This window comes from Panthera leo, chromosome B4, assembly GCF_018350215.1.
Source record: "Panthera leo isolate Ple1 chromosome B4, P.leo_Ple1_pat1.1, whole genome shotgun sequence".
NCBI lineage: Eukaryota > Metazoa > Chordata > Mammalia > Carnivora > Felidae > Panthera > Panthera leo.
The window spans coordinates 41,524,040-41,551,820 of record NC_056685.1 but is presented as its reverse complement, the minus strand read 5'-3'; the positions used below and the strand labels follow the sequence as shown (position 1 = coordinate 41,551,820).

Here is a 27,781-nt window from a genome sequence, read left to right as displayed (position 1 = left end):
GGGGGGGGGCAGAGAAGGCAGCCAAAGTCTTCCAGGGAACAGGAGCCCAGAGGCACAGGAGGGAGGTGGGCTGGGGGCCGGGGCGGGGAGGCAGACCCCAGCGCGGCCCACTGGGATTTGGGGATTAAAGGAAGACTCGTTCCAAAGAGCTCTCTCCCTCTTGGTCTCTTCTCTCAGAAGGTCCTTCTCTCTTTTCTGGGGGTGTCTCTGTCTCACCAGGGCAGAAATCTCTCTCTGTTCGGGGAAGGGTGCAGCGTCAGTAGCGGTGTGGAGGGGTCTCGATGATGCGTCTCTCGTTGCTGCTGGGGGAGTCGGCTGCCTCCGAGTCGCTGCTGTCCTCGTCCTCCTGCTGGCCACCGGCAGCCCCCGCCACACAGGCCTGCCGATTCTGGTAGGACTGGATGAGGCAGGAGCAGAGAGCACAGGGCTCAATGGTCTGCACGCACCCCAGAGCCTCTCCTTTGGGGGCCATGCTCCCCTCAGGCCCCTTACCCCACCCCCGACCTCCCTTTTAACCTTTCTCCTTCCCACTCATGGCAGCTCTGCCCGGAGCCTTTTGCCCCAGGGCCTGGCCACTCTGTGCTCCAGCTGAATCTGGACTCTAGGCTTCCCCCCTTCCCACTGCCACTCACCTCCATGGGGTTCACGATAATGGTGAGTGCCGAGTCATCCCAGAAGAGGTCAGGGTCTTTGGGGTCACTGGAGGCCTCTGGAGGCCCGCCAGCCCCTGAGACACGGCGGTGAAGGGAGTGGATACGCACGAGGCCCAGGATGACCATGAGCACCAGGAACCCCACACACACCACAATGATGAGAGTCGCTGCACTGGGGACCACTGTGGGGAGAGGAAAGGGACTTGGCACCGCGGGGGGGTGGGGGGGGCCGGGATGGAGGGACACGGGGGAAGAGGGAGTCCTGGAGTAAGAAGAAGGATGGGAGCGCCTGGGTGGCTCAGTCGGTTAAGCATCCGAGTCTTGATTTCGGCTCAGGCCACCATCTCGCAGTCTGTGAGACGGAGTCCCGAGGCAGGCTCTGAACTGACAGTGTGGATCCTGCCTGGGATTCTCTCTCTCCCTCTCTCTCTCTCTCCCTGCTCACATGCCCCTGCCCCTCCCCTGCGAGCATGCGCTCTCTCTTTAAATGGTCAATAAACATTATTATAAACAACAAATAAATAAATGTTCAGGAAACATTTTAAAAGAGAGAGAGAGAAGACGGGATGGTCCCGAAGCAGGGAGTGCCCTGTATGAGCTAGAGGAGAAAGAGACCCCTATTGAGAAGAACAGGACATAGGGAGGGAAGGGCCCTTAAGGCCAAAGGGACAGACAGGCAGAAGGAGGGAGGTATGCAAAGGGGGGCACGGGCAGGGGGAGAAGAGCTCCTGGCCCAACGCTATCAGAGCAGCCCTGTTCTCAGCAGGCAGAGGGCCAGGTTGGAGCTCGAGCCCAGTGGGGGAAGGTGAAAGGCACCACTTAGGCTCAACGGCGTAATCGGAGAGAATGTCCTCCCGCATCTTGAGAAACAGGCCCCAAGCTGGCCTGGCAGCCAGAAGAAGCTGCTGGCACCCAAGGCTGGGGGGACACGTCCAAGGGGCCGGGAACAGCCCCTTCACTCACCCACCTGAACCGCACTCATTCCTGTTCTGTGACTCCTCCCTTCTTCTCGAGGGCCTGGGTCTCCTGGACACCTGGGGCTTCTGCTCCTCCCGAATCTCCCCCTGAGGATTACCTACCTCCCCCTCGGTCCTGTCATGCCTCTGGCCCCGTGGCCTCACTTTGATGCCTAGGCTCAGGGGAGCGAGGACCCTGAAGGGCAGTGAGACAGAGAAAGGCGCATGCACTCTCACGCGGACCGTGGAGCTGATCGCGGCAAAGCAGACGTGCATGCACCAGCACGTGCCCAGGAGGACCCCACAGGCGCACAGCTGAACAAGGACGGCTACCCCCTTCACCCGAGCCAGGACTCTGCCGGTCTGCACACCTGCCCGCACCAGCAGCCTGGCGGCCTGCTCACACAGCAGGAGCAAAGGGCTGCGTCCGAGGGCCTCCAGCAAGGCACGGCAGAACCACACGTGCAGCGTCACCCAGCTCCCCGCCAGCTGGGCACACCAGGCGACCCCCTGAAGGAAGATGTAAATGCCACAGATGTGCGCCGCGAGGGCCACGGAGCCAGCAGCCGTGAGCACAGGGCGGGCCACCTCCCGCACACACGCACACAGCGCTTGGGGAAGCATGGGCACGCAGAGCAGGAGAGCCCGCAGCCCCCGGGACAGCAAGTGGAGGCAGAGACCCCGCACACGTGTCCCCAGGCTGAGGGCCCGCATAGGCAGCTGGGTCACTGCACCCCACATGGGTGCACACCCCTGCTCACTGTTTGCGCCCGCAGCGGCTCTCCCAGCCACAGAGGCCCCGTGAGGCCCCGAATCTGGAGAGTCCCGTTGCTAAGGGGTGATTACCCGTGTAATCACACTGTGTTCCAGCCCATACATCTACCTCCCAGTCCCCGATTTACCCACAGCCTTTGAGACGTGTTGAGAGACAGAGTGGAACGCAAAGAAGCCAAGAGCACGGGAGCCGCACACACACCCTGTCCCACACACACCACTCCTCCCCGGCAAGCGGCAAGGCAGACTGTCACAAGCTCCGGGGCCAACCAGGTGTGTGCAGAAGGCCCTGCCTGAGCAGGCACACTAGGCTCACACCTCCCTGAGGCCACCCTGATGGCTCCCTGCCAAGTTGGTCCCTATCCTGACCCAACCCATAGCTTGCCTGTGGCCGCTCGCCAAGGAGAGCCAATCCTGTTTGGCAGGGCAGGCAGGCTCCCTGGGCACGGGCTCTAGGGCAGAGATGGGCCTGGCTGGATCAGCACTTCTCAACTGCCTGGGGATGGGGGAGGAGGGAAGAAGGGGACAGAGGTGCTTTTCCCGACCATCTGCAGGAAATGGTCCCTCCCAGGTCCCCATGTCAGTGGGCAAGATCCAGGAACAGTGACCCTGCCAGCAGGTGGCCCCTGTAGCTAAGCTCAGGCTCTAGAAGGAATGGAGACCCGCCCCTCCACACCTCCAAGTGGAGGCCACAGCAGGAGAACCTACTCTAGGAGCACACTGATGATGACAGGCCAAAGTTTCTGGTTTGTGCCTTGATCAAATGCATTTGTTCTTCTGAGCCCCCAGCCTGGTGAAGGAAATGGCAAGTCGATTGCCAGGAATAAGAAATGACCACAGGAAAGACAAAATGCAGACACTGTTATCTGCAGGCAAACAAGTAGAGTAATTAGTTTAAAATGAGGCTGGAAGGGGCGCCTGGGTGGCTCAGTTGGTTGAGCGCCGACTTCAGCTCAGGTCACGATCTCGCGGTCTGTGAGTTCGAGCCCCACATCGGGCCCCTGTGCTGACAGCTCAGAGCCCGGAGTCTGTTTCAGATTCTGTGTCTCCCTCTCTCTGACCCTCCCCATTCATGCTCTGTCTCTCTCTGTCTCAAAAATAAATAAACGTTAAAAAAAAAAAAATTAAAATGAGGCTGGAAGCCAGCGAGATGGCAGGATTTTTCAATTAGCCACAGACAAAAATCAAGAGTTTCAAAAAGCGCAATCACCCTCGCTTGGTGCATGAGACCCGAGCAGGTGACCGTGGCCTTGAATGACTGGCACCGCCGACATGAAGGGGTGTTTTATCAAACGGCCCTTGTGCAACTTCTGGTTTCAGGTGGGTGTGAGGACACGGTTAAAGCCCCATCCACAGTCCTGCATGGTGCCCACTTTATGAAGACCCTGGGGAGAAACTTCTTTCCACTCTCAGTCCCAGGGCTTCTCTTGAAATACTGGTTGGCTCTCATCACATGACTCTCCTAACTGCTCAGGTTTCCTTTTGCTTAAACTGCAAGGAAGCTCAGAGCCAACGTGCTGGCCCATTCTACCATTCTAGCAACTCTCAGAGTATGTCTTTTATGAACTGACTTTATTCCCCTCCTACATCTTATTCTTCTTTCAGAATCGTCCTTCCCTCCCCACTCCCGAGTTCATTTTCTATGCTTACTCTATTTCATTGTAGGTCTGTCTGCAAAGCTTCAGGTACTTGTAAGGAACAAAGTAGGGAAACGGTTCCCAAACTTTGCTGCACGTTGGAAGCACTTGGGGATCTTTAAAAACCATCGGCGCCTGCCTGGAGCGCCTAGGTGGCTCAGTCGGTTGAGCGTCCAATTTCGGCTCAGGTCATGATCTCACGGTGCCTGAGTTCAAGTCCCACATCAGGCTGGCTGCTGTTAGCACAGAGCCCTCTTTGGATTCTTTGTCCCCCTCTCTCTCTACCCCTCCTCCATTTGCACTCTTTCAATAATAAATAAACATTAAAAAAAAAGGAAAGAACTGGAAAAAGAGCTAGGAAATTATGAGAGGGAAAAAAAAAAAGCTGGCCCCAAGGGTCTATTTAACAAACAGGGTTAGTTTGCTCACAGGTCTCTAAAAATTGTATGAAGTTTCTATGAACCTTTGCAACTTGATTACGCATTATGCTCCCCTCTTCACCCCTACTTCCCTACTCCCTATACCCCTACACCCATCTGCTTTCCTTTAGTGAGTAAATACTTAAAAAGGCCTCTCTTTTCAGAGAGAGGAAGGAAAAAGGGAGCCAGCCCCAGAGAAAAGGGAACACAAGAGACTCTGTAGTGGTGGCCACCACTTAAGGGGAGGAAGCCAGATGGAATCACTGGGGATACCAAGGAGCTAGCCTCAGTCAAAAAAGCCCTAGGAAGCCCTCAGGAGCCCCCTCACCAAATTAGATGGAACTATAAACTAACAAGAGAAAGAAAGAAAGAAAGAAAGAAAGAAAGAAAGAAAGAAAGAAAGAAAGAAAGAAAGAAAGAAAGAGGAAGGAAGAAAAGGAAGAGCAGGCAAGCATTAAGCATAAATGGAGAAGGTATGGAGGTCAATGGTTAATGCACAGTAATGCACAGGCTCTGGAATCCTGCCACCTAGATTTGAATCCTGGCTCCTACCACTTCCTACCTGTGTGATCTTGAATAACATGCTTAACCTCTCGGGGCACCTGGGTGGCTTAGTCGGTTAAGCATCCAACTTCGGCTCAGGTCATGATCTCACAGGTTTGTAAGTTCAAACCCCACGTTGGGCTCTGTGCTGACAGCTCGGAGCCTGGAGCCTGCTTCAGATTCTGTGTCTCCCTCTTTCTCTGCCCCTTCCCCGCTTGTGCTCTGTCTCCCTCTGTCTCTCAAAAATGAATAAATGTAAAAAAAAAATTATGGGGCCCCTGGGTGGCTCAGTCGGTTAGGCATCCGATTTTGGCTCAGGTCATGATCTCACAGGTTTGTGAGTTCAAACCCCACGTTGGGCTCTGTGCTGACAGCTCGGAGCCTGGAGCCTGCTTCAGATTCTGTGTCTCCCTCTCTCTCTGCCCCTCCCCTGCTCGTGCTCTGTCTCTCTTTCTGAAGAATAAATAAACATTAAAAAAAAAAATGCTTAACCTCTCTGGGCTTCCATTCCCTCCCCTTTAAAAGGGATAATGCTAGTACCCATTTCATTTGCTGTTTGTAATGACTAAATGAGTCAATATGTGGAAAAGCTCATGGTACACACTGATGTGTTCAATATTCTTATTATTGTATGTATTGAAATGAGCTTTTTCAAGGAAGCATTTTCAGAATTCTTTAGGGAATTGCCTTCAGAGCCTGTGATACACCTTTTGGCTTTTTTCAAAAGTGACAAACCTGTGCCCTTTGTGGGTTTGTATATTTAAGAACTTAAAATGATATCCAGAGCCAACTCTGACAAAAGTGGATGATGAAATTGGGTAAAACTGAAACGGGTCAAAAGCAAAGCATATCTAAGAAGTAATAAACATAAATGCATCATGTAAATAGGCTTTGAAAGCAATTCTAAAAGGGATTCCAAAAATCATTTTTGGCATCAACAGAATCATTTTACAGTGTTTAGTATGTGGAAGAAAACTCATTTCATAATATTACGTGTAAATACCAGGTTAAGTAAAATAGTTTGATCCCAACTTTGTAAAAAGAAAAAAAATAAGGCATAGGAAAAAAAAAAAGGAACATTAACAATGGCTTCTTCTCTGGGGTGGAATTATGGCTGATTTTTGTTCTTCATACTTGTAGTTTCTAGTTTTTCTACAATAAACCAACTCTTAAATTGGAAATTAAAACTCGCATCACTGGTAAAGTGCCACGGCCAGGGAACATGAGGGCAGCTCTCCATCTGGATTTAATACTTTGCCAAGTTGCACACTTGGCGTTAGAAAGACTTATGACATTATAGGGGCGCCTGGGTGGCTCAGTCTCAGCATCCGTCTTTGGCTCAGGGCATGATCTCACAGTTGGTGAATTTGAGCCCCTCATCTGACTCTGTGCTCACAGCTCAGAGTCTGGAGTCTCCCCCACTCTCTGCCCCTCCCCCGCTCATTCTCTTTCTCCCTCTCTCTCTCTCTCTCTCTGTCTCTCAAAAATAAGCATTAAAAAAAAAAAAGACTTATGACATTATAGATAGCACATAATTACACACGTATTAGCCCCAACTTTCTCCTTGAGGATAGAGACTGTATCTAACCCATAATTCGTAGGTGCTTCATAAATACTTGATGGCTTTACTAGGTCCAGGGCTAATTTGATATTCCTGGGGGAGGGAGCAGGAACAAAAAAGGCGCCTAAACCCCACACCGACTTTATGATTCCAGACATGAGCACCCCAGCGATGAATGACATTGACTCATATTCTTCAGGAGGGAAAGTTAATGGTCCAGGGGTTACAGGGATTGGAACAGAGTGATCAGTTAAGTCAGCACAGGGAACAGAACCATAGCTCCACCGGCCTGCCCCACTCCCAGTGGTAGAGGAGAGAGGATGCCCGTGCCCAGCCCACCCCCCGCCACCCTCCCTGCCCTGCCTGGCCCCGCGCACTCTTACATACTGGAGTTTCGGTGGGAGCTGGCCAGGCTGTGTCCAGCCATCTCAGGAGGGGGCTGGTGGCCGCGGTGCAGGAACTGCTGGGAGCTGAGCATGTGGCTGGGGTGGGCGACCCGGTTCATGCTGTGCAGGACATTGACCTGGGGGAGGGAGAGCTCAGTGGGCACCCGCCTCTCCTATTCCTATCCACTAGAGTCTTGTCCCACCTCACTAGAGGCCATCTGCTAACCATGCCCCACAGCTCCTCCCCCTCTGAGCAGACAGGTTCTGGGCTCTTCCGTGCTGCAATGTCCATTCCCGCCAACTATGGGTCTCAGTCCACTCCTCCAGGGCTCCTCGCTAGTGGGGGAGGAGGGGAGGGAAGGAGACTCTCTAATACCTCCACGATGAATTCATTGCTGGAGTAACGGCCATTCATTTCTGAGCAGGACAGCCGGAATTTCCTAGCATAGAGGGCAGCTCCGTGTCGCAGCCGATAATGAGCCTGCCTCAGGATCTCTTCGTACACAGTGATGCTCTCCACCCCTGGGGGACGAGGAAGCAGCTCAGGGCGGGGAGCCGGCCAAAAGGGCCCGGCAGGCCCCTCTCTCTCAGACTCCCACCAGCTGAGAGCAGACGCAGCCACAGAATGGGTCGGCCCCGTGCCTCAGCAGGAGAATGACCTGAGTTCTCCCAAGTGATGTACCCCTCCGCCCCCAACCCGGCTCTGACTGATTGGGAGAGAGTGACTGGGGTCCATCCCCTGCTCTGCTCTTCTCTAAAAACTCTGCGGCTTCTGGGTAGAGATGGAGAGAAGGCATTAAGGACCCCCTGCAAGACAGAAGGGAGGAGGCCAGAAGGGGGAAAACGGAGAGAGGGGAAAATACAGAAGTCCTCGGTGAGGTTCTGGAAGGGGATGGAAACAGGAGGAAGCGGTTATGACCAGCTTCTCCCATCCCCACCTATGGAGGTTTCCTTCAGAGAATAGCAGGTTTCCTCTGAAAGCTACCAAGTCACGGCCACAATTCATTACGATGTGAGCACGCGAGTTAAAGATCTGGTATGGGGGCGCCTGGGTGGCTCAGTCGGTTAAGCGTCCGACTTCGGCTCAGGTCATGATCTCGCGGTCCGTGAGTTCAAGCCCCGCGTCAGGCTCTGTGCTGACAGCTCAGAGCCTGGAGCCTGTTTCAGATTCTGTGTCTCCCTCTCTCTCTCTGACCCTCCTCCGTTCATGCTCTCTCTCTGTCTCAAAAATAAACGTTAAAAAAAAATTTATAAAGATCTGGTATGTACATGAGATCAGAGACATGGAAGGTATAGAGAAGATGGCTAAGACCAAACAGCTAGAGGATCGAAGGCTCATCAGAGAAGACTGAGCCACAGGAGGAGGGAGCAGCAGAGGGGAGCCAAGCTATAGAGAGAAGCAGGGAGAAAGAACCACTCGGGAGCCTGAACCCCAGCACACCTCCTCTAGGGGCAATCTGGAAGCCTGAGGAGCTTCCAGTCTGGGAAGGTGCAAGATGGCACTTGCCTCTATCCCTGGGGACCTGGGAGGAGGACCCTCTGGAATTCCTAGATACCTGATCGTGGGGAGGGGCGCACACAGAAAAAGAGGACAGGCACTCAGTCCCCACTGACCGGCAATGGTGAGGTAGGCAGACGTGTTGGTGAGTTCCAGCCCTCGCTGCTGCAAGGACGCCATGTCTAGGAGCAGGCTTTCCCGCTCGGGGTCCAGATCATCCCCGACGAGAGAAATCTCACAGCCATCCAGGTTGTGCACGATCTCATCTGACATGCGTGTGTCTGTCACTGGACGGGAGAGAGTTGGGATCGGGATCAGAGCCACAGGGCCCACCTCATGGCCATGCTTCCTCCCTTTCCAGGCTCATTCCCCGAGAGCAGTCGGCAGCATCTTCAAGAACGTCATTACCCAATACTTTCCTCACACCCCCAGGCCTCCTCCCGGCTCTACGTCCCATGTAAGTGGTTCCAGACAAGCGAATGTGGGATGAAGTCACTCCAGTTGCGGACATGAGCCCTTTCTCGGGATGATATCACTCCCTGGAGTCATCCTTACCTGTGCCCTGCCAATTCTCATCCTTTTTGGCCTCCACCTGGTGGGAAATGGAGCAAGTGATTTGAAGATCGGGGAACAAGGGGATCCCCTCAGGTCCCTCAAAGTCCACAGCCGGGCGAGCAAAATGAGCAGTGCCACTCAGCAGGATCTGGGGGGCATCAGGCTGAAGGACCACCACGTACCCCTCCACTTCGGGGATGGAGACACAGGATTCTTCGCTGAAGCACCTGCAGAGCAGAGGGGAGAGAGGCAGCTTGTGACCCCAAAACCTCCTGTCTAATGATCCCTATTCTGTTTCATCCCTCCGGGCGTCCATCTCTACAACAGAGCACCCCACGTCAGGGAGGGGAAGGGAGGAAAGAGGGATAGTGTCCCTGTCGCAGCACAACTACCCCACCGGGGCAAAGCTGGAGAGGAGATACCCTTTCCTGGGAAGATGCCACTGTGGGAAAGGGTCAGAGACAGATCAGGCAACCCAGACCTGCAGGGGTGATCACATCACCAACGCCCTGACCTAAGACTATGGAACACCTATCAAATTTCATTTCACAAACCGAACTTGCCAAAATGTTTACACATACACAGTTCCTTACTCAGGAGATTTGAATTAAGAAGTGTGTTCAGCAAAACACATGGCAGACACATGCCCAAAAAATATTCAACAACAAAAGTGGAGGGGAAGGATGTGGTGGGGGAGCCTATCCAAGGATGTCCTCCTCCTTGCTGCTTCTTCCCTTCAAGATCAGAGAAACCTCCTTTGGTCGGTGAGCTAATGTGACAATCTCGGACCTGCATCCATGGTCCCATGAAGCCTCGTGGACCTTGGCACCAGGACAGACTCCCTCAAGCACTCAGCCAGGCCAACCAATGCACAGCACAGCTGCTCAGGAAGGCGCTCCCAGGGTCACCTCCCGCCCCATCCTTTGCCAATCGATCAGAATGACACCTCACTTTCTCATCACACCTGCTGGTTTCTGAAGCGTTTACACATACTCTTTCATGCAACCTTATTTCAACCTGTGGAAAAGGGGTAAGAAACCAAAGATGATCAAGCATCTTGGCCACACAAGAAATAGGCAACAGGGGCGCCTAGGTGGCTCAGTGGGTTAAGCATCCGACTTCGGCTCAGGTCATGATCTTGTGGTTCACGAGCTCGAGCCCGCATCGGGCTTGGTGCTGACAGCTCAGAGCCCAGAGCCTGCTTCTGATTCTGTGTCTCCCTCTCTCTCTCTACCCCTCCCCCACTCATACTCTGTCTCTCTCTCTCTCTCTCTCTCTCAAAAATAAACAAACATTAAAAAAATTTTTTTTAGAAAAAGAAACAGGCATCAGAGTCAAGGCTTAAACCCACAGTTCTTATGCCAAGATCCCACTCTTTCTGCTGAACCACAGCCACTATTTAGGGCCTGGGTTTGCACCAGTCTGATTTATTTATAAAGAAGCACCCCCTGGGGCATCTGGGTGGCTCAGTCGGTTAAGCGGCCCACTTCGGCTCAGGTCATGATCTTGCAGTCCATGAGTTCGAGCCCCGCGTCGGGCTCTGTGCTGACAGCTCGGAGCCTGGAGCCTGTTTCCGATTGTGTCTCCTTCTCTCTGACCCTCCCCCATTCATGCTCTGTCTCAAAAATAAATAAACGTTAAAAAAAGAATTAAAAAAAAAAAAAAAAGAAGCACCCCTTGAACAAGCAGCCTTCACAAGGAAGTTAGTAGCACAGGAGCAGGGCCTGTGGTCCATATGCTTGTGCTAACTGAAATGCCCAGCTTGACTGCAGGAGCCAAAACGGGAAGGGGTAACCTCAGCAGATATGATGAACTCAAAGCCCCTGAAGCTGCCAATGTCCACAGCTTGCAGAGTTCCTGTGCCACAAGGGGTGGGGCCCAAGAATCTGCACGGTCATTCTGAGAGGCCCAGATCAAAGCCTCCTGGAAAACCACCTAAGCTGACTTTGAGAGCCCAGACTCCAACAGACATCCCCACTGCAATGAGCAATCCAAAGGGGACCCAAAGGGGAACAGGGGGCTGGCCCTGACCCAAAGGCACTGATGATCTGGTCTAGAGCTTAGTTATATATGGCACACAACCTTAAAACAAGGGAAAATATGGTCACCATTGTGTAAGTGGAACAAACAAAAAATCACAAGGGTTTAGAGAGGCAAACGTTATTTCTGGCTAGGATGGGAATGGGGCATTTGGCCAGGGAGGATAGGAATAATCAAGGGAAGTAGAAACTGAGATAACCTTTGAAGGAGGGTAGGACTTTGCTAGGCAGAAGGTAGACCATAGAATGGATGGTGAGGAGTGCACCAAGGGGAACGAAGGAACATGAGGCAGAAATCTGGGGTCAGATGGTTGAAGGCTTTGAGTGCAAATTTTGAGCACTGGCCAAAGGGAGGTCATTAAATTCTTCTATATCACAAAATAATGAGGATGAAAATTCTGATTTATGACCACTAACCTAGCCTCTGGTGAAGTTAGAATACTAGAGATAGGTCAACTTGTTAGGAGATTATGGCAATAGGCTGGGCGAGAGGTAATCAGAGACGGGGCTGGAGTAATAACAGCAGAAATGGAAAAAGAGGAGACAGATTCCCAGCACCCAGCACAGGCAGGATCAGGGTGACCTGGCAAAGGACGGAGCGCGGAGGATAGACAGGGAGAAATCCAAGATGACTCAGAGGTTTCAAGCCTGGATAACCGCAAGGGCAGAGACACCATTACAGAAATGGAGAATTCAGGGGGAAGGGCAAGTTTGGATATTGAAGGCCATTATTCTGTCTTGAGCTCGTTTCTGTGAGGTGCTGGCAGAACTTTCTAGATAGAGGTTATAGCAAGCAGAAATTTAAGGGCTATGGTAAAAAGACAAAGCTAGAGAAAAAAGATGTGGTAACCATTTGTTCAGGGGCTAATGCCACAAAGGAGACGGGCTTTCCAAGAAAGAGGTAGGGGGACAAAATACCTTAGGGAAAGTCTGCGTTGACCAAATAGTTAGATAAATCTGGCTTTCAATGGACAGAGCTTCAAGAACTGAACCCTGGAACTTGGGGAAGCCACATGGACTAGGGCAAGGATGTGTATCAGAGAAGAGGAGGTCTCTCTCTCTTTCACTCATGGGCATAAGCAGGTGCACGTGTGTGCACGTGCACACAGGTGCACACGCGCGCGCACACACACACACGCACCTATATTTTCTCCAATGACCTCAAGGAACTATTAGGGTAGCACTAACCACATGATAGCTCTACAAACGGAAAAACTGAGAGCTCTCACAAAGAAAACAAGGCCCCCTCCCCCACTAAAGGATCAAAGTCAGGTTCCTAGCTGGTGGATAAGCCTCTCCCCAGGCATGAAAGAGGTAGGAGGAATTCAGCTGAGTCCATCCACAAAGGATGTCACCTCTTCCCACTGTGGGACTCCCCTCCCCTTGCAAAGCTCCACCATAAGCCAAAAGACAGCGCCCTCCCTTGATGTGGCTTCTGAGCGGAGTGAAGGCGAGGAGGCAATTACTTGGTTTCTAGTGGGTTAAACCCTTCATAGCCGCACGACTGCCCTTTTAACAACTTGAGTTCTGGCTAGAACGTGGTGGGCTACACGCTCAGCTCTGGTCTGTGCCCACATGACCCCAGCTACTTGTGGCCTTCAGCTCCACACTGTGACCACCCCCGTGGGCCAGCAGCCTGATTCCCAAAAGCTGCTGCCTCTGCCTTCCAGAGCTGTAATTGTGAGGCCTGATAATCATGCCCAGTCACTGTGTAGGGCTCAGAGCCCTCTCCTCTCTCTCCTCTCTAAAGCCACCCTTCCCAGGATAGGAACAAGCCAGGGATATTTATCTTCAGATTGCTTATGGAGAAACTGAGGCACAGTAGGGGAGAAAGGCATGCTTGCTCAGGAATCTAGTCTCCTGCATTGTGTAATCCGCCCACCAGATAGCAGTATCTCCTAAATACTGCCCCGCAAACATTCTAGGGGATGAAAATAGCCCCCATTGGCGGAATAGGCACCGGGCTAGGTGGTCAATCTGGACTGTATCATTTAGCCCTCAAAACAATTCCAGGAGTTAGATTCTATCGTTATCCCTGTTTTATAGAGTTTGCTCAGTGCAAAAAGCCAGTACATAACAGACTCTGTGTCCATAACTATTATGCTTTCATGACCTCTCAGTTATTCTGCATTTTTAAAAATGTTTTCTTTGCTTTCAAGAGAGTGCAAACAGGAGAGGGGCAGAGAGAGAGGGACAGAGGATCTGAAGCAGGCTCTGTGCTGATAGCAGTGAGCCCAATGTGGGGCTTGAATTCACGAACCACAAGATCATGACCTGAGCCAAAGTCAGACACTCACCCAACTGAGCCACCCAGGTGCCTCTCAGTTATTCTGCATGTTTAGCAACATACTTAAACCTTGAAAATAATGTACAACTTTTCTTTTAAAGAATTAAAATTATTTACTTAGCATTCAAAGGTCAGAAAACTTTCAGTGAAGGGCCAGACAATAAATATTTTTGGCTTTTGGGGCCATACAGACTCTGTCCCAACCGCTAGCCCTGCCATCATACTGTGAAATAATATGCAAATGAATGGGAATGGCTGTGTTCTAATAAAACTTTACTTACAAAAGCAAGCAACAGGCCAGATTTGGCCCCAGGGCCACAGGTTACCAATCCCTAGACTTCAATGATCCCATTTGATCTTGCAAGGGCTTGCTGAATCGAGATGAAAACAGGTGAAACAACGAGAGCTATTTGCTCAAGGTCATCCAGGCGATTAAGACAGTGTCAGAAGCAACATCAGATCTCCCAGCTCCCAATCCAGTACCTTCTCTGTGCCACTTTACGTATCAGCAAAGAGGCACAGAGAAAATTAAAACCCCAGGGTCCTGGAAGGGTGGTTAGTGGAAAGAGTCATGAGTCCGTTGTTTAAATCCGAGTCTAGTCCAGGCTCTTCTACAAACGTGGCTGTCAACTGAGCAGGTCAGTTGTCTTTGGGGCCCAATCTCCCCATCCATACGGTGACGGAGGTGTGCCTAGCCCTGGGTGACCTCTGAGACCAAGGAGTTCTGACACCGTCTACCTCTGCGCTGTGATTTGCCCGCCCCACCCAACACTCACTTGACAGCAGTGGTGAGGCGCAGGGGCCTGACGCCAGGCGTGGCAAAGCGCAGAGTGTTCATGTAAGCCACATGCTGCAGGGCATGGTTGAAGGTCTCCACATCATCCCCCTCCAGGGTGAGCAGGGACTGCGAGGGGTTCACGTGGACCTGGGCCCCAGACACAGACAGCTGAGAGCAGGACCAGGAGGTGGGAGAGGAAGGGAGCAGAGGGAGAGAGGTGGGCAGAGGTAGGGGGCAGGGGGCATGCCCGGAAGGACAGGGCTAGAGGAAGGGGCGATACCTTCATGCCTTTGCCCAGGCTCTCGAAATCCCTATAGTCCAGCCCCTCCCGACATGCATAGAGGCACTCGATGACCTCGCGGCTCTCCAGGCGGCCTGAGCGCACGCTGAAACCAGCCAGGTAGCCATGGAAGTAGTGGTGGATCGGCAAGGGGTCTCCTAGGGCAGGAACACAGGGATGGAAGGGAGGTAAGAGCAGGTGAGGGGAGAGGCAGCTGGAGCAGGAAATGGGGCAGAAAGAAAGGGCAGAAGGCTGGAGTAAAAGTGTAAGAAGGAGAAATGTGGAAATGAAAAGGAAAGAAGAGACCAGGAAGTGAGGCTGGGGCAAGGGGGGTGGGGGGGTACTGGAGAATGCAGAAAAGAGGACAGAAGAGGGAATAAATCCAAGGAGAAGAGAAGGGTGAAAAACAGAAGCAACAGAAATGAGAAAAGCCCCCCAGGAGAGGGAGAAAGGGAAGGAGGAAAGTGGGACCAAAGGGAGGAAAGAGGAGCCCATGGAGGAAAAGAAGGGGAGGGCGAGAGGACATGGTCACAGGGCATGCAAGGGGACCCAGGGGAACGTGTGGAGCTTCACAGATGCCCAGATCTCCCTGTGTGGGACCACCTCCTGCCTCCCACGATCTGCTACGTGGAAAGCCAGCAAGAGAACTCTCCCACTTCCTTCTGTGAGCAGGAAGGGACACTCAGGAGGCCACCAAGCTCCATCTGGCCTTACCTCTCCAAAGGAGCCCTGCCCTGCAGTAGTTCATGGAGGCTCTGCCCCCTGGTGGCATGTGCAGCAGTAACTATAAGGCTGGCTGGGATTTGGGGTTGGGGTGGAGTCAGGAGCATAGGACAGAAAGTTAAGGTGAGAGCTCTCTGGTCTCCAGTTCTTATGCACAGAGTACCTTGTGTGGTGTCTGTACTGTTGTCTCCTCCCTTTTCCTTCTCTTTGTTCTTCTCCTCTGGAGGAAAAAAGAAGTAGCAATCAATTCAGTGTTGTGGGGACAGACTGACCGCAAGGAAGAAGGGGTCTTCCCTGTTCTCTCCCTGCCAATGTAGGCCTTGCAACCTGTTCACCAATTTCACATCTCAATCTCTCCAGCTTCTGTTAAAAACCAGCCCCCAAATACATGGCTGAGAAAACACAAGGGCTTTGGTAAGACACACACACACACACACACATACACACACACACACACACACACACAAATGCAGGCATGCACCCAAGTTCCCAGAAGGGAAAAAAATGAAAGAAATAGCTTAAGGAAGATTGAAAACTCTCTGAGGTATTACTGGTATTACTGGCCTCCAGCAAGGGAATGCACTGTGGACATCATCTCTTTGATGGAACAATGTGGGCATTGGCCAAAGTTACAGAAAGAGAGATTCTGGTGATGCCTGAGGTAATGACTAGTTGAACAGGTGGGAGATACTTGGGGGGGGGGGGGGGGGGGGGGGGTCCTGTGGTCTCCTCCACAGAGATCTCTCTGAGTCACCATGCCCAACTGCAAGGAGAGATGCATGAAGTCAGGCTACCCTTGCTCCTTCATTAATCCTAACTTTCTAAAGGCTCCAACCTTCAGTGTCTTCACTGAGAAGCTCAGAGGGACTTACCAGTCCAGCAGGCCCCAATCATGAGAGCAGGTTCCCTTCGGGGCGGGTGGATGAGACCATTGTCATGGATGAGGGCAGGGTCAAATGAGATGCCATCGGCATAAAGCGTGACTGTGGGGAACTCCAGGTTCAAAGCATAGTGGTGCCATTCATCATCACAGACCTGGCAAAGCAGTGTAAGGGTAAGAACCCTCAGGTGCTTTATCTCCAGGGAACTAACACAAGGCACTGCCCCTTCTCCTGGGAGACAGGGTACAGTCCCTTATATTCTCAGCTCTATCAGCAGGGCTTACTAGTGAATTGTTGCCTACCCAGCTCAGGAAATAACATCCCTGCCCAAAATCTATCAGGCACCAACCAAGTAGGTACCTAAAATTCCGTTCTTCAGGCAAATCTCTAAAACTATAAACATTCCTAAGAGAAGTAACACACTATTTTCTGAATAATTTTTTGCCCAAAACTGTATGTATGCATGGCACTGGAAGGTCCACAGTCGTTTGTATCCCAACAGTAAAACAAACCCGCTCTCCTTGGCAGTTTCTCCTAGGGTCAATCAAGATGGGTGTGGGGGATGGTCAGAGGAATGAGGGGTAGCCAGTTCTCTGCCTTATTAGCTTCCAAGTGCTGGAATGCCTCACGGTTCAACCTAGGCCCTTTTTCTCCCTTTTCTCTCTACACACTCTTCCTAGGAGTTACCTCATCTGTTCCCATGAGTTCAGATACCATATTTATGCTGTTAATTCCAGAATCTGCATCTCCAGCCCAGAGCTCTCCTTTGAACCCTGGGCTCTCCACTTGGATGTCTCAGAGGTATCTCAAATTTAACATGTGTAAGACAGAAGCCCACACCCCTTCCCAACTTCCTCACTTTTCCCTGGGGCAGCATAAACACTCCACTGTCCATCCAGTTGCTCAAACGGATGACCTACAGGATACCTTTGATCCTTCTCTTTCCATCACCTTACACATCCGACCCATCAGCAGTGTTGTTGATCCCAGATCCAAACAGAGCCAAAAGCTGTGGATTTCTGTGCAGTTCTTTATAATGCCATGCATCAGTCCAGTCCTCAACCTTACCATGGCAACAGTCTTGTCTGGGTCTTTACCTTTTTATGTCTTTTCAATAAGTTCCTCCCATAGTTGCCAAAGGGATCTTCTTAAAATACACATCTGATTAGAGTTGCAGATATAAATCTGATCTGATTAGATCACCTCCCTGCTTTAAACCCTTCAAAAGGCTCCCTACCTCTTACAGGACAAAACCTAAACAAACTGGGGCACCTGGGTGGCTCAGTTGGTTAAGCGTCCAACTTCAGCTTAGGTCGTGATGTCATGGTTCTTGAGTTTAAGCCCCACATTGAGCTCTCTGCTGTCAGCACAGAGCCTGCTTCAGATCCTCTGTCCTCCTCTCTCTCTGCCCCTCCCCTGCTCACATTCTCTCTCTCTCTCAAAAATAAATAAATAAAACATTAAAAAAAAAAACCTAACCTTAAAAAAATCTAAACAAACTACAGCTGGACAAAGTCCATTGCACAACCTGATCACTGCCCAGCTCTCCAACCTCATGTCCAGTCTTTCCCCCTTGTTCATTGTATTCCAGCCCACTGACCTTCTTCCCATGCTTGGAACAGGCAAAGCGCTTTCCTGCCTCAGGGCCTTTGCATCAGCCCTTCCCTCTGCCTAGAACACTTCCTTCTCAGCTATTTCCCATCCTTTAGAACAAAACTTAGATTTCACCTCCATCAGGACTTCCCTGAGCATTAGATCTAAAGTGAATTCCCCCTCTTTGTCCTCCCCCACTCTCTACTTCAGTCCCTGCTTGTTCTTTCAGAGAATTCATCACAATTTACCATTTACATATGTCTCCCTACTTTCTAAAAGTCTACCTCTCCAACTAAAATGTAAGCTCAAAGAAGGCAAATATTTTCTTTCCCTTATACTCCACTGTATCCCTAGAACCAAGCAGAATGGCAGACACGTACTTGATATTTAACATGTGTTGAATAAATAAAGGAAAATAAAAGAAAAACAGATGTTACTAACATTAGCAACAAGAGGGAAAGATCAAGAAGCAGCAAATAGCAGACTGTCTCCTTCACAGAGTACCAGAGAAAGCAAAAGCTTTTGTAGACAGCCCTCAATTATCCAGTCTGTGGATTTTCTAGGCCTTTCCTTTCTCTTTCTCTCTCTTCCACTTCCTGCCTTTTTTCAGCTATTTTCTTACTCAGCCACTCTACTGGGGCCTGCAAGAAAAGTAGAAGGAGATGGGAACTCAAATTAGTCCCCATTTGTCCTCACGGTCAGCTTACAGAGAGAGTAAAGAAGAGGTTGTAACTGTCGACTCAAGAGAGGATTTTACATATTTTTTGTTCGTTTTTATTTATCCTTCATAATCATGCGAATAATAGTGAAAATTAGTGCATAATCATGCACTAATAATAGTGAAAATTGACATCCTTCCTGCCTACAAGGTCTAGTCCATCATTCGCTCCTGCAACAACCCTCGGATATAAAGTTCATATTATTGGGGCACCTGGGTGGCTCAGTTGGTTAAGCATCCAACTTCAGCTCAGGTCATGATCTCACAGTTCGTGAGTTCGAGCCCCACGTCGGGCTCTGTGCTGACAGCTCAGAGCCTGGAGCCTGCTTCAGATTCTGTGTCTCCCTCTCTCTCTGCCCCTTCCCACTCATGCTCTGTCTCTCTGTCTTAAAAATAAATAAAACATTCAAAAAAAATTTTTTTTAAATAAAGTTCATATTGGGGCGCCTGGGTGGCTCAGTCGGTTGAGCGTCCGACTTCGGCTCAGGTCACGATCTCACGGTCCGTGAGTTCGAGCCCCGCGTCGGGCTCTGGGCTGATGGCTCAGAGCCTGGAGCCTGCTTCCAATTCTGTGTCTCCCTCTCTCTCTGCCCCTCCCCCATTCATGCTCTGTCTCTCTCTGTCTCAAAAATAAATAAACGTTAAAAAAATTTAAAAAATAAATAAATAAAAAATTAAAAAAAAATAAAGTTCATATTATTCCCATTTAATAGGCCAAGAAACTGGGATTTAGACATACTAATAGAGATTTCTTGGCTAGTGAGTTCCCCTGGCTGCGTCCCCCAGAATTACTTACTTTCTTGCTTACTACAGCATGCTAACTGCTTGAGAGTCAGGGATATGCACTGTTAAGGTTCTAGGTAAGAAAGAGATGAAATCAAACAGCAAGAAAAGATAGTTGGTTGGATATGGTGTTAGTAGTAATGTGCTCCCAAATTTCTTTTAATCTTGGAGTGCTTCCTGCAGGAGACAAGCCTTGGAAAAGAACAAGAGAACCTGGGAGTAGAATGTCAGGAACTGAAGGTGGAGCATGAAGAGGGGCACAGGGCAATGCAGAAAATGCCAACCCTGGTCCCGGGACCCTCCTTCCATCCACCCAGCTCTCCCAGGAGCCTGGCACTGGCCTCACCTGCTCCAGCTTCCAGAGGAACTTGACTGGGCGGGCACTCTCAAGCAGAGGCCAGTAGAGGAAGGCAATTCTGCAGCCATGGACGGTCAGCGAGTAGTGAGAGAAGCCATCCTCTGAGGAGAGAGGACAGAGAAAGGGGTCAAACACAGGGCCTGAGGCAAGAACAGGTTCTCATTACTCTCATTACTCTCTTACGCGCTCTCCCTCCCGTATTCCCTAGTGTCTCTTCTCTTTCTCTCTGACACATGCACAGAGTCCAGTCCAAGCGATAACTAGGGCTTCTCGAGCATTCTGATCGGCCAAGGTGCAACACTGGGCAGCCTGTTCCCACCCAGATTTCTACTACTCCTTTGGTTAATACATGGGTGACAACCCTTCTTAGCTCAAGAGAAGTGAGCTTGGAGAAGTGGCAGAAATGAGAGGTCAGGTCAAGACTGAGCCCTCCTAGGAAGGACGTGCTATGCAGTTGAAGGAAGATGGGGACTTGGAAATGGAGCCAACTAGCCCTTCAAAGAGGAGGACGGGATAGTGGTAGGAGAGGAAGAATGGGGCACACCACTATCCAGGCTTCTCCACTGCAGTGAACAGGTTTTAATGGGAGTAGACTGGGGAGCAGCCTACCACATGGTGGGAGGCAGGGGGATTGGGCAACTGCAGGTGAGAAGGGCAGTGAGCAGTCCCATTGCCCTCTGAGAGTAAGCAAGCTCTCAACTTATGCAGGCAGTAAACCACACAGTTTCAGGGAGCACCAAAGCCAGCACCACCTCTTACAAATGAAGAAAGAGGCAGTGGCCTGTCCACAGCCACAAACTGGACGGTGACAGAAACAGGATAAAAAGCCAGTTTCCTCACTCTCAGACCAGTGGCCTGGGGAAGGCTCACCATTCTGGACAGTGTTACACACGATGGTTTCCTCTTCCTTCTTGCCCTTGTTGGGGGTCACACCATGCTTCATCCAGAAGGACAGAGTAAAATGGTCACTGAGGCTGTTCTGGGGCCCAGAGCCCAGCCCGGCTGTGCCACCTAGGGGCACCTGCACGGCTTGGGTGCCGTTGAACCAGTAGATAAGGCTGCTGTCCTGGCTGTAGTGCACTGAGAGTCCGGCCGTCCAGTTGGCATTGGGGCCGGGCATGGGCAACAGGTCTACCTCCCCGGTGGCGGCACCTGCAGAAGCCCCAGAAAGCACAAGTGTCAGAGCTGAGACACAGCAGATGGGGAAATGGGAAGCAGCCAGGGAAAGAGCGAATGAAGGAGAGAGGTTTCCCACAGCTAGTCTCACCCCCTCTCCCAGCCCCTCAAAGACACCAGAGGGTGGACCTCTCTTCTAGAAATGGCTCTCCAATGAACTCAATCTCAACTCGTCATCTCTCCCTACCATTGTTCCGCAATGTACCTGGTGACTGTCTTGTGCTACGATTATGATTATGCATCATTGCCAATGACCTATTGATTTGCTTTGGGGGCCACAGGAATTAACCACGTGCTACAACATCTGTGGATATATATATATACATATACACCTGTGGGTGGGCAAGGGAAGATGTGAGGCAGATTCTTCGGAAAGAGGCAGAGGAGGGTCAGGCAGAAGCCTGGGGAGAGGAGGGCACACTCACCACAGAGTTTCCGCAGTGCCCGTTCTGAGTAGTTGTCACGGTCACAGCCCTTGGCCACATGGCTCGTCTGTAGCTCTATGGTGGCCTGAATGTTCCAGAGAGGTTCATCACAGGTCTCCAGGCGGATACCAGGGAACAAAGCCAGGCTCCCTGCGCCTGGTGCATATTCAATCCTTTTGTTCCAGCCTGCACGGGGGACAGGGAGAGGGTAGCGGAGAGAGAGGAAGGCAGCCCCTCTTATCCATTCTGCCATTGTCGTGTCCGCTGACATCCTTGGGTAGACAGCCAAGGTAGACAGCTGCAAGCCTGCCCCCAAATCTCTCTCCCCTGGCTCTTAACCTAGCCCTGTGATTGTCAGAAGGGACAAAAGGGAGACCCAGGTGAGAGATGATTTACAAGATGGGTGACAGCTCAGCGCGGAGCTCCTCACCTTGCCAGCTGGGTTTACAGGTGGGCTTCACCTGGATCTCCACCTCGGCATCATCCGCTGCCCGCTTCTTCCCACAGTCGTAAGCTGTCACCGTGAACTTGTAGAGTCTCTCGCCACTGTACTGCAGCTTCTCCGTGTTCTCGATGTTTCCTGGGATAGGTGTGGGGGGAAGACAAAGAGGGTAAGGTGCACCAGGGAAAGGCTAGGGAGGAAAGGGGAGAACTCGTGAGCCAATTGGGCAACAGGTGAATCAGGCAGCAGGAAGACAGGGAAGGAGGTATCTGGGGGAAAAAGGCTCTCCATTGGGAAGGCGGGTGTGGAAAGAGGATCTGAGGGACACAAGTGGAGAGTTCAGCCCCCGGGGTGTTCGGAGGGATGTGGGCACCCAGGGGTGGGGCCGCAGGGGATGCACTCACCGTCATTGTCGATGAGGAAGGGCGTGTTGGGGGTGAGGATCTCATAGTAGCAGATCTGACTGTACTGGGGGGAGCAGTCACCATCGATGGCTTCCACCCGCAGAATGCGGTCGTACAGCTTCCCCTCAGTTACCGCAGCGCGGTACAGCCGCTCCACAAACACGGGGGCAAACTCATTTACGTCATTGACCCGCACGTGCACAGTCGCCCTGCACGGTACCCAAGCAGAAGGAGGGACAAGCAAGAGTCAGCCGGCCTCAAAACTCAAAGAGGGGAATGCAGACAGGGAGTCAGAGCACACAGGAGCCAGTGTGTCCCGAGCCTAGGGCTGTGGGCATGCTCATCCCACCCTCCAGGGCACCAGGCACCACACAGGAAGGGGTGACTGATGTCAGGGGTAAAGGACGACCTCAGAGGACACCCTCAGCTGACTTGGAGAACTCCTGTACAGAGTCCTATAGGTTCGGTGCTAAGACAAGGGCTAAGACAGAATTTTGCGTCCAGCTGGTTGTTCCTCCACAACAATCAGATCCAACGGGATAACCGAGGAAGACACAGAATAAAAGCCAAATTAAAAGCAACTGGGGGTGGGGCGCCTGGCTGGCTCAGTCAGTGGAGCATTCAACTCTTGGTGTCGGGGTTGTGAGTTCAAGCCCCGCATTGGGTGTAGAAATTACTTAAAAATAAAATCTTTAAAACCAACCAGGGGAAGGGAAGTGGTATTTATATAAAAGCCATTAAGTCATCCGACACGAGCGTGAGCGGAGGGCTGTCTTCTGTGCACACGTGTGCAACGTGTTTGACAGGTGTGGCCCCCCCTACTCGGGGCCCATGGGGCGGACAGGCCTGGGGCTATGCCTTTCATGCGGAGCGCGGCCTCCCACCAAGATCTAGGCACCCGGGGCCCAAAGGCAGGGTCCTATCTCCAAATGGGAAACTGAGTCACAAGGTGCGGTTTACCACCGGTGCCTCTTAGCGGCCCAGGAACCCTGACTGCCAACCTTTCTCCCATTCTCTGATGAGAAGCTGGCTGGGAATAGACATAGGAGTCTCGGGCCCCAGGCTTGGCCATGCCGGAGCCATTTCCTGCACACCCTCACCTAGCATCGCGCATGTGTACATCATGAGTATGTGAGTGTGGGACGCGCTGCAGACTGGTGGGGCAGGGGGAAGAAATCCAGATGTGTGCTGATGTGCTCATCCTCCTCCTCCTCGTTCCCCTCCTCCTCCTCATGACCCATGTACTGAGCCTCTCCCGTGCATCAGGCACTGTGGTGCCTGCTTTTTACATAAACCATCGCCTTTACTCTTCACGGCAATCTAAGGAAGGAGGATCATCATTCGCCCCATCTTATAGAGCAGTAAAAGCGGATCCAGGGAGACTAAGTAAGTTGCCCAAGGTCATAAGAGGCAGAACTAGGATTAGATCCCATGAGTTCTTCTACATGTTTCTGTCGCCTAGAGCGAAAGCTCCTGGAAGAAAAGACCCCGATGAACAGAGAGGGGAGGGGGTAGGTATTCAATGACAGCGTGGACAGAGGAGGGTGAGGGGCTTGGGAGGGGCAGGGAGGGCTCAGCAGCCGGAAGCAGGGGACAAGGGTCTCCTCACTTGTGGGACTTCTTGGTGTTGGCCCCGTCGGGGCCCTCGCCACAGTCGTAGGCCTGGATGGTGAAGGTGTGCTCCTTCTGGGTCTCACAGTCCACTGGCTCCTTGGCCCGGATCAGCCCTTCTCCGGTTGCTTTGTCCAGAATCACGGCCTCAAAGGGCACCCCAGACCCATGGAGCCGGAAGCCACAGATCTCACCTGACCCAGGGGGGGAAGGAGGGATGAGGCTCCTTCTCCTTCACCACTTCCAGCACCTTCTGCCCAGCCTCCCCGCCTCCGTTCCACTTCGCCTCTCCTCCCAAACCCCCGTCCCTTCTCTTGTACGTGTGACAGTGTTAATTATCAGACATATAGCTCCAACACCAGCGTCCCCAAGCTGCAGCCTCTCAGAGCTACTGGGTCTGAGATCTGACCAAATCGTGATGCAGTTAACCTCTGCCTGCCCGCGTCCTTCTCTCTGGCTCCCTGTACTCAGCCACCATCCTTAAGCCTACTTCTACCACTTTGCCGAGGCCTCTTCCCCACTTCCTCTGCTCTCCTCTCCCAGGACCTCCCCTCTCCCCACCTCGCCCTCTGGCTGCCCAACCACTTTTCTCTGTCCCACCCACCTTGCCATCCCCCAACCCCAATTACCTGCATAGCGCAGGGGAGCATCCTTGTCCAGGGCAAAGAGTGGTGGGTTCAGCAGGACCGTGTTGTCATTCTCCATGACGATGCCCTGGTATTCTGCCTCGATCCATGGCTTGTGCTTGTTGGCTGACCCCCGCCCAGGGAGAGGAGAGGACGCACCTGTGAGCTGGCCCTCCACTCCTGCACAACCCCGACCCACTTACACTCCACTATTATCCCCCTTTCCACCCTCTGCAGAAGCACGTGCAGGAGGAAGGGCTGAGGTCAAGAAATCAGCATTAAAGGAGTCAGAGGGTCTGTGGGATGTCACAGCCTTCTGCCCATGGCAGGATAGACCGTTTCCATGGCAACAGCCTACCCTGGGGGAGGAGGAGGAGGAGGAGGACCACTATCTCCCCTGGGAAACATGGTCAGGGGGTAAAGAATTTTCTTGAGGGATTTCAAGTGCTAGTGAGTGGAGACTGGAGATTCGGAGAGCAGTGGTGGGCCATCAGAAGGCCCTGGGAAAGGGCAGAGTTGAGATTAGAGAAAAAAGATCTAGACGTTTCCTGAGATCCTGCGTGTTTATCTTCTCCACCACCACCACCACCCCCACCCCCATTTCAGTCCTGATCCCCTCACTCTGCCCTTCTCCAAGCCAAGCCCCAGCCTAAATCCATCCAACCTAAGAGAAGAGAAAATATATAGGACAGAAGGAGGGGGACAGAAAGGGGCAGGGATGGAGGTGAGGAATCAATGCCAAATGACCGGACCCAGCACAGCCGACATCCTAAGGGATTATTGAGCTGGCCTAGAAACACGACAAATCTCCTGCCTGCCTCTCATCCCTACACCCAAGAGAGCACAATCGCAGCCAGCACATTGCTACGTCCCCCACAAGGCCACCAAACCCCACACTCCCTGACCCCCACTTCTTATTCAGACTCATGAGTTAGTCCTCCTTCTTGCTTACCCCTTTCTTCCCTTCAACCACCAGCCAAGCCAGGAAGGATACAGGACTCACTCAGCCTCTAGATTTCCCCACCTCTTGCCAGACTCAGCTCACTTGTGTCTCCTCCCCGGGACCGATCTCCCCCTAGCCCGGTGAGGGGCCTTGGAGAAGGCACAGTGTGCTCCCTTCCCTTCTACATCACCTCCACCTCAGCTGCCACCGTTTATTTAATCCCACCATGCCAGCCCCCAGACTCCCAAAGCACATTCATGATGGCCCATCAGTGGAACATGGGTGGAAGAAGACATATCATCAGAGGGAAACTGAGTCACCAAAAGGAAACTTCCCCAGGATATCATGGTGAGCAAAAAATCCTGTCTTCCAGTCTTTCCTCCAACTACACCACAAAAAAAAAAAAAAAAAAGGCTTCTGGTATCGGAATGCCTGCCTCTTTCTAGCAGATGACCACCAGAACCCCCTTCTCGAAAGGCAGAGGAGGAAGCCACAAGATGGTACTCAGAAGGCAGCACAGGAAGTGGCAGGAGGCTAAGAAGCTGGGTTGAGGTCAGACACTGAGGCGAGGAGCCACAGCCTGAAGATGGAAGGGTTGTGGTGCCGTAGGGCCAGGGCTGGGCGCCTTCTCCACAGCTCACCCCCAGTCTCCCTGCTACTCTCCTCTTGGCCACAGACTCTCCTTGTGTTCTTTTCCTTCACTCGCTGCTGGCTCCCTGCCCTTCCTTCCTCGACTTCCCCTTCCCCCTCTTCTGTCCCTTTCAATCCTCTCTCTTTTTTTGCCTCCACATTTACCCTCTTCCATCCATCTCCTTCTTACCCCCCTCCCACACCTCATGTCCGTCGTCCTCAGCTTTTTCCTCTCACCGCTCATCTGGCACCCCCTACACACCCACTTTTGCCCTTGCCTGCTTTCCTCCACCTACCTGAGCCTTAGCCCCTCTCCCCTCACCCCTCGCCCCTCATCCCTCGTCCCTCTGACGGCCTCACCCAGCTGAATTTATCTGCTGTCTGCCAGAGAGGGCAGCTCTGGTAACCCTCAGCCCAGCTGTATGCCGGGTATGGACGCAGAGGAACACGCCAAAACATACGTGCTCCGAATTGCTGAGCTGCTGCAAGCAACTGTTTCCATCCAGGATGGGATGGAAATGAACCAGATGGATCTGCCACACGCCCTTAGTGCGGGCACACCCCAGTGACAACGGAGAACCCCCCAGAGATGTACATTACCCTCCAGGGGCAAGGCCTTCTGAGACCTGAGATAGCTCCCCGAGGTGAAATTGAAGGGGGGGGGGGGGGGGGGAGGATGCAGAGAACCCAGGACAGAAATGAGGACTAAACGGGAGCAAGAGAAGCACATGGGTAGAAACACACCAGAGAGGATGGTGTGGGGAAGGGGATGTGAGGCCGAGAAGGGGGCAGCTCCGAGAAAACGGGTGGGAAGGGGGATGGTGGCAAGAACCCACACCTGTCATTTGCCCGATAGCTTCAACAGCCCCTGCCCACCCCTACCCCCACATTGCTCTCCCCATACCCCTCTTTCAGTGGCCCCCTCCCCCACCTCACTCACCTTTGTTACAGGAGCTGGAGGGGAGCAGGGAGGCCAGCAAGAGGGGCAACAGCAGGAGGGTCATGGTGTGGTGTGGGCAGGGCAGGGCCAGGCGATCGCTCTCCCCCGAGAGCCTCTAGCCGGCTGATTCCACCTTGGGGGAGGGAGGCAGGGGCTCTCCAAGCAGTGGGGGGGAGAAGCTAGGGGGCAGCAGGGCACAGACAGAAAAGAGCCTGCCGCCCACACTGGTCCATACAGCAGACCTGGGCAGACCTCAACCCGGGTGGCTGAGGTGGGGGACTTGCAGAGGCTTCTCGTTTGCTCTGGAGCCGGGCGTCCTCACTCTCTCCCTCATTCCCAACCCATCCCCGCTACTGCAGGATGACGTCAGCACAGCCAGGCGAGGATTGATGGGGTCGCTGGCCAATCGGGTGGCGGGGGGGGCCCAGGTGCTGCAGGGCGGGGGAGGGAGCCAATGGGACTGGGGAGCAGGGGCGGGAGAATGTGTTAGGGCTTTTTCCCTAGACTGCAATTTGCGGGCGCAAGGGAACTGCGGGGGCTGGGGAGGAAGCTGGAAAGCCGTAGAGGGGGTGGGAAATAAGAGGGACATTGGGAGAATCGAGAAGCTAGATGCCCGGGGGAGGGAAGGGGAGACGTCAACGAAGACCTGAGCGAGGCGAGGAGGGGCACTATTCACGTCACCCCACCACCACCACCACCACCACCACCACCACCACCACCACCACCAGCTCTGCATTAACCTCTTTTCACAGCCCTTTCCAACAGCAGGTTCCTGCTGCGTGCCTCCCGGGAGCCCGTGAAGCAAAACCCAGACCAAACCGGAGAGATTGTAGCATTTCAGTTTCTGGCCCCAGTATCTGAGGAAACCATGGGATGGTCAGCAGGGAGGTGGAAAGAGTTCCGGGACTGGAGGAAGAGTGAGCTGTTTGTGTACCCCCCAACACACACACACACACACCTGTGGAAACAAGTCACTAGCAGGTGGGATTTTTTTCCATTGCCTAGGCTCTCTGCCTCCCTCTCCCTGCTTTTCCCACCTTAAACCATGATGAACCAATCCAGCTGATTCTGAAGCCAGCCAGGGAAGTTGGTAGGTCTGAGAGAGAGAGAGAGAAAGAGGGAGAGAGAGAGAGAGAGAGAGAGAGAGAGAGAGAGAGAGAAG

General features: G+C 52.5%; 1 protein-coding gene across 1 annotated transcript; it reads right to left on the bottom strand.

The window, feature by feature from the left end:
- CLSTN3 (calsyntenin 3) lies at positions 1 to 26,957 on the bottom strand. Its single transcript, XM_042945705.1, has 18 exons — positions 26,620 to 26,957; positions 24,110 to 24,232; positions 23,479 to 23,674; positions 21,870 to 22,078; positions 21,454 to 21,603; positions 21,024 to 21,209; positions 20,293 to 20,574; positions 19,411 to 19,523; positions 15,962 to 16,124; positions 15,253 to 15,309; positions 14,367 to 14,524; positions 14,085 to 14,233; positions 8,983 to 9,209; positions 8,544 to 8,714; positions 7,306 to 7,451; positions 6,931 to 7,066; positions 633 to 835; positions 1 to 397 (listed from the first exon to the last, which is right to left on the bottom strand). The coding sequence occupies exons 1-18, from the start codon at positions 26,681 to 26,683 to the stop codon at positions 257 to 259; spliced, it is 2,874 nt and encodes a 957-aa protein (XP_042801639.1). The 5' UTR covers positions 26,684 to 26,957; the 3' UTR covers positions 1 to 256.
- Positions 26,958 to 27,781: the final 824 nt, after the last annotated feature.